General features: G+C 33.8%; 1 protein-coding gene across 1 annotated transcript in view; it reads right to left on the bottom strand.

Annotated features, from left to right (window-relative positions):
* The window catches only part of CFAP47 (cilia and flagella associated protein 47), a 421,952-nt gene that overhangs the window by 107,229 nt on the left and 301,245 nt on the right, over positions 1 to 13,478 (bottom strand). The window contains exon 50 of the mRNA XM_072956043.1: positions 3,088 to 3,228. Coding sequence (XP_072812144.1) covers positions 3,088 to 3,228 — 141 coding nt within the window. The remainder of the gene's footprint in view (positions 1 to 3,087; positions 3,229 to 13,478) is intronic.

Genomic DNA, 13,478 nt, shown 5'->3' with positions numbered 1-13,478 from the left:
TTCAAATTTCCATTTAATGCATAGGATTGTCTCTTTCAACCTGACCCTTGCTTAAACTGGGTGTTATCACCATCATTTTTCAGATTTCCTTATTTGGAAGGTTAAAAAACTTCTTATTTAATTATTGTCATTTCTTTTTTGTCCCAGCTTTACTGAAACACAACTGACTATTAAAAACGGTACATATTTAAGGTGTACAACTTGATCTGATAGACATATACATTGTGAAATAACCATCACAATCAAGCTAACTCACAGATTTATCATCTTATATAGTTATCCTTTTTTCATGGAACATAAAGACACTTAAGATCTACCTTCTAACTTAATATTGTTAAAATGTCTATACTACCCAAAGTGATGTATATTCAATGTAATACCTATCACAGTCCCAATGGCATACTTAAAAGTACTTAATTTGTAGGGAAATTTTAGGTTCACAGCAAAACTGAGAAGGTTCAGAGCTTTCCCATAAACATCCTGCCCCCATTCATGGATACCTTCACCCACTATTAACCACCCCCACCAAAGTGGTACATGTGGCACAATTAATAAACCTGAATAGACACACACACAAAATGATCTACCTTCTAAGCAAATTTCAAGTATAAGTTGCCACCCTGTTAGCTATAACTACCTGGCTATACGTGAGGTCTCCAGAACTTACTCATTTTGTGTAACAGAAACTCTTCTGACTGAAAAGAAATGTATGCTGAGCAATCAGTAAGAAAAAGACCCAGGTTACTACAGGGCATGGAAAGGTTAACCCCATTTGAGTAGGAATATGGGAAGGCCTGTCTGAAGAATTGGGGGTATCTGTAGATGTATTTTTCCTAGCTCTTATTCTATCTTACAACCTGTCATCCCACAGCTTAGATTTTTAAAAATTAAATATCATTGCAGTTTAGCCCATTAGCATGACACCATAATACTCTAATTTTCTTTGAAACTCTACTAAATGCTTCTACTTGATTTTCCTTCATGGTTCTTCTGCCTTAGATTTTGATGACGGTTTACCTCTTAGCATAATCCATCTACAACAGTCATTATTCTTTGTCCTCACCTGCATAATTTCAACTGAAGAAACCCTGCAGCTTTACAACCTGTTTTATTATTTTGTCACCTTATTATAACTCCAAATATTCAGCTGATGACTGGATATTGCCATGTATATGTCTTGCAGTAACACCAAAACCAGGAAGTTCAAAACTGTGCTAAGCATTATAATCTCCCAGACATTTTTATTTCTTCTTGCTGAGAGTTAAAGTAAACAATGCCACAATATTGCTGCCTCTGCATCTATTTGGTGTGACCAAGCCGCCTGCAAGGGTCTTCAGTTGACTCCAGTAACCCAGTAACCCTAGTACCTAGTTGACCGAGGTAACAGCCCACATGGTCACAAGTAAATGTAATTTCCTAACATGACTCCCCCAACTACCCTTGTGATAAGCACTCTCCCAAGCCTCCCAGGCCTTTCTCTTAGATCAGACTCCCACAAAGCTCACCAAAACCCCACTCTTTTTGGTTTGAATTGACCGATCTGGCCTTAGCCAGGGAACTCTAAAGCACTTCACCCAAAGACACTAATAAAGGCATGTGCTCCAGGTCCCTCCTCTCTGTCTGCACTCTGTCTTGATCTCCTCAAAGTGTGCGGTGCACCTGCTCCAGGACTTGTGAGTAATAAACTCCTCTATTTCACTTTCCCTTGTGATTTTTGTTGCAACGTGGTTCACTGTCCAACACCCCAGTGCTCTACTTAACAAATGTGAATTTCATAAAGTCACAATGCTTCAGAATTTCTGTCTTAGTATTTTTCTCTTTACCAAGATACAAATAAATCTTGTAACTTTTGGGAATCAATTCTATCTTCTGTCTCAAGAGAGTCATTTAATACTTGTCTCTGAAATGCTTTCCATATTTTATGGTTCTCCAGATAGAGAACTTCTATTTGTAGAACTTCTCCATCCCCATTGTCACTGTAAAAGACATTGTTCTCGTCACTTCAAACCCAGTTAAGCTGTTGCGGTGGCCTACCTGGCCTCAACTGCTCTTCCTTTTCTGAACCATTTTGAAAAGTGCCTAAAACCACTCAACCCATGTATTCTGTGATGATTAGTTTTATGTGTCCACTTGGCTGGACTATGGTGTCCAGTTTGATTAAACGCCTATCTAAATGTAACTGGAAAGGTTTTTTTTTTTTAATGTGTGAACATTTGAATCAGTAGACTGTGAGTAAAGTAAATGACCCTGCCTAAAGTGAGTGGGCCAACTCCAGTCAGTTGGAGGGCCTAAGAGCAAAGATGAGGTTACCTGAAGAAGAAGCAATTTTTTAAGTCAAGCCTGAAACATGGAAGCCCTGCCTGAACTTGTTGTAGCCTGCCCGGTCTGCCCTGGGGAATTTGGACTCAAGACCGCAACAGCAACTCTTACCCAATTTTCCACCCTGCTCACTTGCCCTACAGGTTTTGGACCTGCTAGTCCCCACAGTCATGTTAGCCAATTCTTTAAATTTTCTCTCTCTATAGATATAGATTATTGTATTATATCACACCTCTAAGAGAACTCATTTACCCAGTCTCTAGGAAACTTGCCCTATCTATTCCAACTCTCCACAATCTCATTTTCCTTTGAATTTCTACTGAAAAGGTATCGTGTTTAACACAGTATAATATGGGAATAGAAAACAATAGCATTAACTTTCTTTTGCATGTGAGGAAGACTGCTGTCATCTCTGATATTGAAGTAAAAAGAACATGTTACATTGTTAAAATACTCATTAACATTTTGTCAGAAATTTACTGAAATGTTTCATTTAATAACAAATGTTTGTGAAGTTTTTTACTTTTGAAAGAGTAGGCAGCCTTCAAGCTGAAGTATTATAATCCACTAATCTTAATAGTAGTACAAATCCATAAAGTAAACTATATAAAGTTAATTCTGAAATAATACAATTCTTACAGATATATGCAACACATATTTGTGTACATATCATGAATGCAAAGTATCTACTGATTTATACATGAATAATGGCATATAATGAGGGTTTATGAAAACTGATCATGAAGCTCTTCATAATAATAAATTTACCTGGTAATTCCTCACTGAATCTGTTGGATGGTTCTGACAACGATTTCATAAAAAAGGGTATTAGATCTTCATCTTCATCTTCATCTGAGTCTTTCTGAGGATTATTGTTTTGTTTGCTTTTAACAGAAAATGAAATTGAACCTACAACACACAAGCGCAAGATGTCAGATTAACCCAGAGGTTAGTTTTCTAAGATGAAAGGTCAGTTTTAGGTATTAAAGGTGCTCTAGCTTGGAATTAATAAATATAAAGCCAAACGTAAATTTAGCTGTTAGTATCAGAATTAAACCTGATGGTGGTACAGAACAACTTAATGTAAAGCTCAAGGAAACATTTTTTAAATGCCCATTAAAATAGTAATTTTTAATCAGATTTCTCATAGTAATTAAGAAAATGTAGCAAATAATAGAACTATGTCAACTTTCAGAAAATATACTGGTCTTGGGTTAAGTGCTCTTACATATTTTCTCCCTAAGTCATTTTTAACACTCATTTACTCATTAAGATATTTATTTTGTTCAGTATCCTAAGGATGAACTTTCCTTTAAATATTTAATATGTAAAATATTAAATTTTGTTACAAAAATTATTAGTATCAAAAATTGGCACTTTTCATCTGGAATTTTTGTTACACTAAAATTGACTTATAAAAGATTGGTATGAACTTTTAAACTGAAGCTAATACACATATGGAAAGGATTTTTCAAATCTTCTTTCCCCACAAGCTTCCAACATTTCCTTCTCTGCATTCCTAGCTGATCATCTTGTTTCTAATTCACTAAGGAAATGGACACTTCTAGGAAAGAATTTCTTCACAGTCTCAACACCACACTGACGAACCCTTCCACATGGGTGACTTTATCCTCGGGCTTTCCTCCTACAAGAATGATAGATACACTCCTCTCTGGGACCAGCTCTTGGACCTGTGCACTAGACGCCATCTGCTCTAGTCTATCCAAGGATCTGGACACTGTAACGTTCCCCACTCTCTTCATCTTCAATTCTCCCTCTGAAACATGGTGTAATAACACCCAATTTCCAAAAAGCCTTCTCTTCATCTAACGTATGTATGTATAAATGTATGTATTTTATATGTTTATACGTGTACACACACACACACAAGCACTAATACCATGTTAGGTTCAGTATTAAAATATGGATGAAATATACAACATAAATTACCAAAAATGACTCAAGGCATAAAATAAATTCATGGACATTAAACATTTAAAAAAAATCAAAGCAATACCTTGGCACCAACACGTGGCATCTTTCAAATTAGCAAAGAATACAATATTCTCATGCTATTTAAAATTTTAGAGAATTAAATATAAAGACAAGTAGGAAATAAAGGTACAGCTCAATATTTAAAACTAAAATAACACACACCAAAATTTAATAGAGGTAATACATAGGAATATAGACTCAAAAAACTTACCCCCCCCAAAAAAAGACAAAAGCTCAGGGATTAAAAGTAAAAACTGTATTACTCTTTCAAACTGATAATTCTTAACACTTTTGATAATATTCATTTTTGATGAGAGTACTGAGTAACAGCCCCATCTCAGACACTACTGGTAAGAGTAAAAATTGCTGTTAAATTGTTTTAGAAAGCAATTCTGCAACATCCAAAAAATTGAAAATGTGTATGTCCTTTAACATGTCAGTTCTATTTTTTATCCCATAAATAGCTTATATCTTAAATCTTATTCCCAGTGGTAAACTAGCATAGTGTGCAAAGAATTATTTACAATGATGCTTTGCAGTATTATCTGTAACTGCAGAAAAAAAAATAGGGACTTGATTTCCACCTAGTTACCACTAGTTACATGAATTAAGATATACACACATTTAGATTATTGTTCATCTGGTCAAAAGAAAAAAAATCTATGAAAATTGAAGTGAAAATACATTCATAATACTTTGAGCAAGAGCAGCTGTTTACAGAATTTTATATCTCATGTGACCCACTGTGTGTGGGAGGAGACTTTGTATGTGTGTAGGTGTTTAAAAGATACACACAAATATGAATTGGTATTTGGACAGAAATTTATTTTCTCATAGTCCTAGAGGCCAGAGGTTTGAAATCCAGGTGCCAAGAGAGTTAGTTCCTTCTGGAGGTTCCAAGGGAGATCTGTTCCATGCCCCTCTCCTAGCTTCTGCTGTTTGCCAGCACTCTTTGGCTTATAGACGTATCACTCCAGTATTTGCTTTCATCTTTGCATGGTGTTTTCTCCTGTGTCTATCTTCCTCTTCTTACAAGGACAACAGTCATACTGGATTAGGTCCCACCCTAATTCAGCATGACTGCATCTTAATTTGATTATATCTGCAAAGACCCTATTTTTAAGTAAGATCACTTTCACATGTGTCAGTGATTAAGTTACTAGTTCCCTGGGCAAGAAGAACTGCTTCCAGACTGCAGCTGTGAGGGGCTACAGCCAGATTATAGGGCTGCTTCCAGATGTGCAGACAGAACATAAGTCAGTGGGCCCACCTCTGGGGCATGAACAAGTGTGCTTCCTAGTAGGGGTGTTCCCAGACCATGGCTGATAGTAACTGTTTCTTTTTCAAACAGTTTAAGGTTTACAAAAAAATGAGTGTAAATTACAGAGCATTCCTATATACCCACCTTAGTTACCCCTATTACAAGTATCTTTCATTAGCGTGGTACAATACTTACAACTGATGAGCCAATAACAATACACCATTGTTAACTAAAGCCCACAGCTTACATTCTGGTTCACTCTTTGTGTTGTACATTCTATAGCTTTGGCAAATGTATAATTTAATCTATCTACTGTTACAAATTATGCAGAACTATTTCATTGACTCCAAAGTCCCCTGTACCCTACTCATTCATCCCTCCCTCCCAACCCCTCAAGGAACTGGCAAGCATTGACATTTTTTCAGAATGTCATATGGATGGAATCATACAGAATGTGTCATTTTCAGGTTGGCTTCTTCCACTAAGCAATATGCATTTAAATTTCCTTCAGTCTTCCAGTCATTTGTTTTTCTCACTGAAAATACCCATCTATATGGATATACCACTGCTTATCCATTCACCTATTGTAGGACATTGTGGTTGCCTCTGCATTTTGGCAATCATGAATAAAGCTGTTATAAACAGTCATGTGTAGATTTTCATGTGGACATAAATTTTCAACTCATTTGGATAAATACCAAATGGGCTTGTGGGTTGCTGGATCATGTTATGAGTAGTTTAGTCCTGTAACATACTGACAAACTGTCTTCCAAAGCTCTGTACCACTGTACCATTTTGCATTCCTATCATTAATGAATGAGTTTCGATTGTTCTACATCTTTGCCAGCATTTGGTGCTGTGAGGGCTTATGAATTTAGTCATCCTAATAGGTATATAGTGGTATCTCACTGTTATTTTAATTTGAAGTTCCCTAAAGACATATGATGTTGAACATCTTTTTGTATGCTTATTTGCTATCAGAATATTTTCTTTGGTGAGGTGTCTCCCCAGATCTTTGACAATTTTTTAAATTGGGCTGTTTTCCTGTTGTTGAGTTTTAATATTTTTAAAAATATTTTGGATACTATTCATTTATTAGATACCTAAAGAGTTTAAAAGAGACAAATAAGGACACTATATATTAATAAAAGATTCAATTCACTAAAAAACCAGAAAATAGCCAAAAAAAAAGTTATCTCATAGATACAGAGAACAGATGCGTGATTGCTAGAGGCAAGGGGGTGGGGGGTGCAGTAGGTGAAATGGGTGAAGGGTGGTCAAAACGTACAAACTTCCAGGTATAAAATGACTAAGTCACGGGGGTGTAAGATACAGCATCTTGACTATAGTTAATGATACTGTATTATATTTTGAAATTTGCTGAGAGAGTAGGTCTTAAAATTTCTCAATACAAGAAAAAATATTTGTATTTATGTATAGTGATGGACTTTAGACTTATCATGGTGATTATTTTGCAATATATACAATTATCAAATTAAAAAGATTAAATTCAGCAAGAACATAAAAAATTATAGACATACACACAACTAAAAACAGAGGCCCAAAATATATGATGCAAAAATTAACAAAAATTGGAAGGAGAAATAGACAGTCCTAATTGCTAATTGCTAATCCTAATAGCTAAAGACCTCAATACTTTACTTTCATTAATGGACAGAACAACTAGACAGAAGATCAGGATAGAAACAGAGGACATGAAAAACACTATAAAATCACTAGACCTAAGTGACTTATATAGAACATTACACAGAACAACATCAGAACACATATTCTTTTCAAATGAATAAGAAACAATGTCTAGGATAGATCACATGTGACGCCACAAAGCAAATCTTAATAAATTTTAAAACACTGAAATTGTACAAAGCATCTTTTTGCATCACTATGGAATGGAATCACAAATCAATAATAGAAGAAAGATGGGAAATTTACAGACTAGGAAACTGAACAACATACTCTTGAACAGTCAATATTTCAAAGAAGAAATCACAGTAAAAATTTAAAAATATCTTGAGACAACTGAAAATGAAAACATAGCATGTAAAACTTATATGCATAAAGAGCAGTGCTCAGAGGGCAATTTATAGCAGTAAATGTATTTGTTAAATAAAAAGAACAATCTGAAATCAACAACCTAACTGTACACTATAAGGAACTAGAAAAAGAAAAGCAAATTAAACTCAAAACTAGGAGAAGGAAGGAAGGAAATAATAAAGATTAGAGTGGAGGTAAATAATAGAGAATAGAAAAACAATAGAGAAAAACAAAACCAAAAAAACCCGAAAGTTTGTTCTTTGAAAAGATCAACATAATTGGTACACCATTAGCTAGAATGACTAAGAAAAAATAGCAAAGACTCAAATCAATAAAATCAGAAATACAGTGGGACATTCACATTGTTTTTACCAAAATAAAAAACACTATGAACACTTATGTGCTGAAACATTGGATAACTTAGACGAAACGGACAATTAGAAACACACAATCTTCTAAAACTGACTCAGAAATAATAGAAATTTGGATAGCTATAAAATTAGTAAGGAGACTAAATCAGATCAGTAATCAAAACTTTCCCTACAAAAAAAGCTCAGGACCAGATGGCCTCACTGTTTGATTATACCAAATACTTAAAGAAAAATTAACACCATTTTATTCTAAAACACATCCAATATATTGAAGGGCAGGGAAAACTTCCTAACTTATTCTAGGAGGCCAGCATTGTCACAATACAAAAGCCAGAGAAAGACAGTACAAGAAAAGAAAACTAAAATACAATATCCCTAATGAACATCAATGCAAAAATTTTCAACAAACTACTAGCAAATTGGATTCAGCAGCTTATTAGATGGATTATATACCATAATCAAATGAGATTCATTTCAGGAATGAATGAATGAATAAAGGGAGGGTGTTTCAGCATACCAAAATCAATCAGCGTAATACACCACAACAACAGAATGAAGGAAAAAAACACATGATCTCAACTGATGGATAAAAAGTGTTTAACAAAATTCAACAGCCTTTCATGATAAAAATAAGCTATGAATAGAACTTCTTCAAAATGATAAGGGCCATATATGAAAAACTCACAGCTAACATTATACTCAGTGGTGAAACACTATAAACTTTCCTTCTAACAGCAGAAACAAGACAAAGATGTCTGGTTTTGCCACAGTACTGGAATTTCCAGCCAGAGCAATTATGCAAGAAAAAATAGTAAAGGCATCCAAATTGGAAAGGAAAAAGTAAAATCATCTGTTCATACGATCTTACATGTAGAAAATCTTAATGATTCCATGAAAAAAAAAGTAAGACAATAAATACACTCAGCAAATATGCAGGATACAAAATCAATACCTAAAATCAGTTAAATTTCTACACACTAGCAATGAACAATTCGAAAAGGAAACCAAACAATTCAGTTAGATGAAATAATTATTTGGATAAAGTTACATATGATAATAGGTGTACACTAAATAATGAGAAAACCTAATCAATACTTCAAATATTACGAAATACTCTCAAGAATTAAAGGTATACATTTTCCATTCTTTCTCATTTCAGTTCATTTATATACTCAGCCTATTTTTCTCTCCCTCCAATAGACCCATTTAAATGTAAATGCATTTTTACTACCACATAGCAAATAGAAATTAGACAATCATTTGTAAAACAACTCAAAAGCCTTGTATGCATATTACAAGATCATATGTTATAGACCAGGATGAGAAATTAAGTATTTACCTTAAAAAATAGAAATGGATGAAAAGAACTATGGAAGAAATTACAGGTCTATTTAGTAGCTTATTTTTTTAACTGAAAGAACACTTTTAAACAATGTATCTTAGAATTATACCACTAATTTAGAGATCATTTTTTTTCCCAGTGAAAAACCTTTTTCTTGGCAATGTAATTTTAATTTTATTTCTAAACAATTACATTTAAAATTACATCCTTATTTTTGGTTATTAACTAGCAATGGTAGGACAGACAAACAAATTCTTGTAAACTTTTATTATGAAGAATGAATAACTTTAGACTCAGCAACATAACTGTTAGCAATGAACCTTCAAACCAAATGTACTACTTAACAGTTGAGAATATGTGTTTCAAAAGATGGTAATATTTTCCCATACTATATGTGTATGTGATTACTTTGTTTCCCATATTCTTCTATTCTGGCTAAGGCCAACCAATCCAAAAGGGAACAAAAAATAAATAAAAGCTTGACTGTTGGTGCTCGAGTTTATCAAAATGATAGGAAAATGACTAGGTTGCTTTGGAAAAACTAGAGTTGTAACAGAAATAATAGCAGTGGTAAAAGCAACTCTCTAAGATACAACATCATTGACTTAGTGGTTTTCCTGTTTGAAGAGAGGGTTACTCTGTGTTAGACATATGCTAAATGCTTCCTTTTTATTATTTAACCCCTTTAATAAACATGAGTTAATTCCTCATTAGACTTACTTTAAAGCTGAGCAAACTGGGTGGTAGAGAAGGTTAGGTAACTTACTTCAGGTCACATAGTTAGTAAGTGAAAAACGCATATATATTTACCTGACAGACTATAGGAAATGGTGTATTAAGCCCTGTCTAAACATCACTAAATATACCACAGAATGAATGGGCTTTTCATTGGAAAAATAGCGAAATCATTCACATGTTTACAAAATATTTATTTTGACCTAAAAGGATAGGTTTCAGATACTGCTCATTGATCACCTAAACTATTTCATCCCTGAGAAAACCCCCAAAAGCAGGTTTCCATGGCAACAGTGAAACCTGGCAAGGTCCTTGACCTCTTTGCACCTAGTCTCCTCACATCCATCCTGCTCCTTCCACTGGAGCTTGGCCACTCCCTGTCGCTAAAGAGGAGTACTGTTAAGGAAAATTTCTGCATGGCTGGGATTTTATCCACGTGTAAATTTCCTGCAGGCACATTAATTCCATCAAGAAGTTTCTTCATGAGTATTTGCTCTATGTACATTAAATTACACACAATCAAATGGATCTTCATTGTTTCTCTAATTTGCACTACCCTTTGTAATTTGAATAGTAAGACTAAAGATGAAAGCCTAAGGAATCCTCTACTAGCCCTCTTTCTCTTTGTGTCTCTTTTTTTTTTCTTTCTTCATTTTAACCTTATTTCTAACTCACTTTCTTTTGTTTTATTTCTCCTTCATTAGGGGACCAAAGGCAAGGCAAAAAAACAAAATTATACGGCTGATAAAGAAACCCAGTGCTGTGGCCACAACCTCTGTAAGAGAGCTCTTGTCTCTCACTCTTTCTATGCTCTTACTTTTTATGATAAAATGTACAGCAGTTTAGCACCTAATAGTAGGCCTACAGGCTCCATTTTTTGTGTGTGTGGTATTATATTGTTTGTTCTTTCTCTAATACAGTTTTAACATGAGTATAACAGGCTAATGTAAACCATAGGAAAGGATTATTAAAATCTACAGGATTCAGATTTCTGACATAGAGGATGGTTGATTATCTTTTAACTTTAGCAAGAACCCATGCTTTCACTACTGGGGCAAGCAGTTAGACTGCTATTAAAACCACGTGTTTCTTTTGGATCCATTTAAGAAAAAACTGATAAACTGCATTTCATTAAAATTAAAAGCTTTTAAAATCATTTCACAATGTATAGTATATCAAATTGCCACACAATGCATCTTAAATATAAACAATTTTTATATGTCAATTATACCTCAATAAAGCTGGAAAAAATAAAAACTTCTGCTATTCAATAGACACTGCTAAACAAATTAGGAGGAAAACTATAGATTGGGAGAAAAAATTTTAAAGCATGTATCTGATAAAGGGCATGTATCCAGAATATATTTAAAAAGGCCTCTAAAAAATAAGAAAACAAACAAAATGGGGGGAAAATGGGCAAACATGAAAAAGCATTTCAATTAAGAAGGTATAAGAATGACAAACAAGCACAAGAAAAGATACTCAACATAATTTATTATTCATTGTGGAAATGCAGATTAAAACCACACTGTAATAGCACTACACACAAATTAAAATGGAGAAAATTGATATGACTAACCCTACTAAGTATGTTCAATGATGTAGAGAAAGTAAAACTTTCATACACTGCTGGTGGGAATGGAAAAAAGAACAATCTCTTTGAGAAACTGTCCAGCAGTTTCTTTAAACGTTATTCATTCAGCTACCATGGTTATCCAGCCGTCCCACACAGAAGTGATTTACCCAAGAGGAATGAAAGTATATACCCATAGAAAGACATACACATGAATGCGCATTATCAGCTTTACTTAATTACCAAAAAAGGCAAAAACCCAAATGTTCATCAATAGGTAAAGAGATGAACAAATTGTGATATATCCATTCCATGGACTATTACTCAGAAATAAAAGGAATAAACTATTGATACATACACTGTGTGGATGGATCTCAAAATAATTATGTTGCACAAAAGAAAACAGCCAAAAAAGGGTGCACTCTGTGATTCTATTTATATACAATGCAATAAGATGCCTAAAAAGTGAAAGAAAACAGATCAATGATTGTCCAGAGCAAGGGTGACATTGGGCAGGAAGGGAGGGGAGGCAAAAGGATTAAAAATGAACACAAAGAAACTTTTGGGGGTGAAGTATATTCATTATCTGACTTGTGTCAATGGATTCATGGTTGTATATATATGTTAAAACTTCTCAACTTGTACTTTGACTATGTACAACTTATTGCATGTCAATTATACTGCAATGAAGCTGTTAAAAATACACTATATGTTTCAGATACCTACCTACTTGTTTCAGATACCTACACTATATGTTTACACCTACCACTTCTGAGCAGGATAATGACACAAACTGAGAACTGTCACCCCAAACTGGAAGTACTGTATAAGTACAATATGTAAGTGAAGTTTACAGTTCACCAATGAGTATCATCATCATATTGAAATACCTCGTCATCAGATTGAAATACCCAGAAGACTTTTATCTATCTATCTAAAATCTCTATTTATCTACATCTCCTCTTAGTTCCATAAAGCCATGCATGCTTCATTGATATCAAATATAATAGTTTGCTCATTTGTTTGGATTTACTGCATTGTAAAAGTGGCTTAAGTCTCCATGTAAAGTCTTCACTTTTTTTCATTTAATTTAAAATGTATTTCTATGATTAATTTCTGTATGAGATAAAAATGAATCTAGCATTAAAAAGCATCCTTAGGCCCCATCCATGCAATAAAAAGGGGAGGATCATTTTTTAGAAAAGTGCGTAGTAGTAAGAGGCAAATGTTTAAGTACTTGGAAAATTTTCTGAAGTAGTTTCATGTTAACAAAAAAAATTTAAAAGACAAAAAAAAGTTTTAAAGTTTCAGAATATCTGAATGATTTTCTAACCCTAGTAATTTCAATAGGTCATGTTTAATTTTTCAGAAATTAGAAAGTATTTTTGAAGGATGCTCTGAATTTGAAAATTTTCATAAAAGTGTATGAATAAATCATAGGCAATAAACCCATCTGAGATTCTTTTTTTTCCCCCTCTGAGATTCTTAAGTAAAAATTTTACATGAGAAAAGCCAAGAATTTGCCAAATCATATTTTCATTTTCCTATAAATAACTTCTTACAAAATACACAAACTCTTTTGACCAGTAAAGCAGGATACACACACACACACACACACACACACACACACACACAGGAGGAGGGATAAGACAAAGAGGTGAGGAAATGAGAGAGAAAGTTTTATATTTTCAATAATAATTATATGCATATACATATATATCTCAGTAGTTCAAAATTCAAATACAAAGATTTTAACCAGAATATCATGGGTGGATTTGGAAACCACTGGAGCGTTCTTCCAAAAGCAATCTTAATTTATATTCAATG

Source organism: Vicugna pacos, chromosome X (assembly GCF_048564905.1).
Source record: "Vicugna pacos chromosome X, VicPac4, whole genome shotgun sequence".
Classification (NCBI taxonomy): domain Eukaryota; kingdom Metazoa; phylum Chordata; class Mammalia; order Artiodactyla; family Camelidae; genus Vicugna; species Vicugna pacos.
The sequence above is the reverse complement of the archived record's forward strand: the minus strand, read 5'-3'. Positions and strand labels throughout refer to the sequence as shown.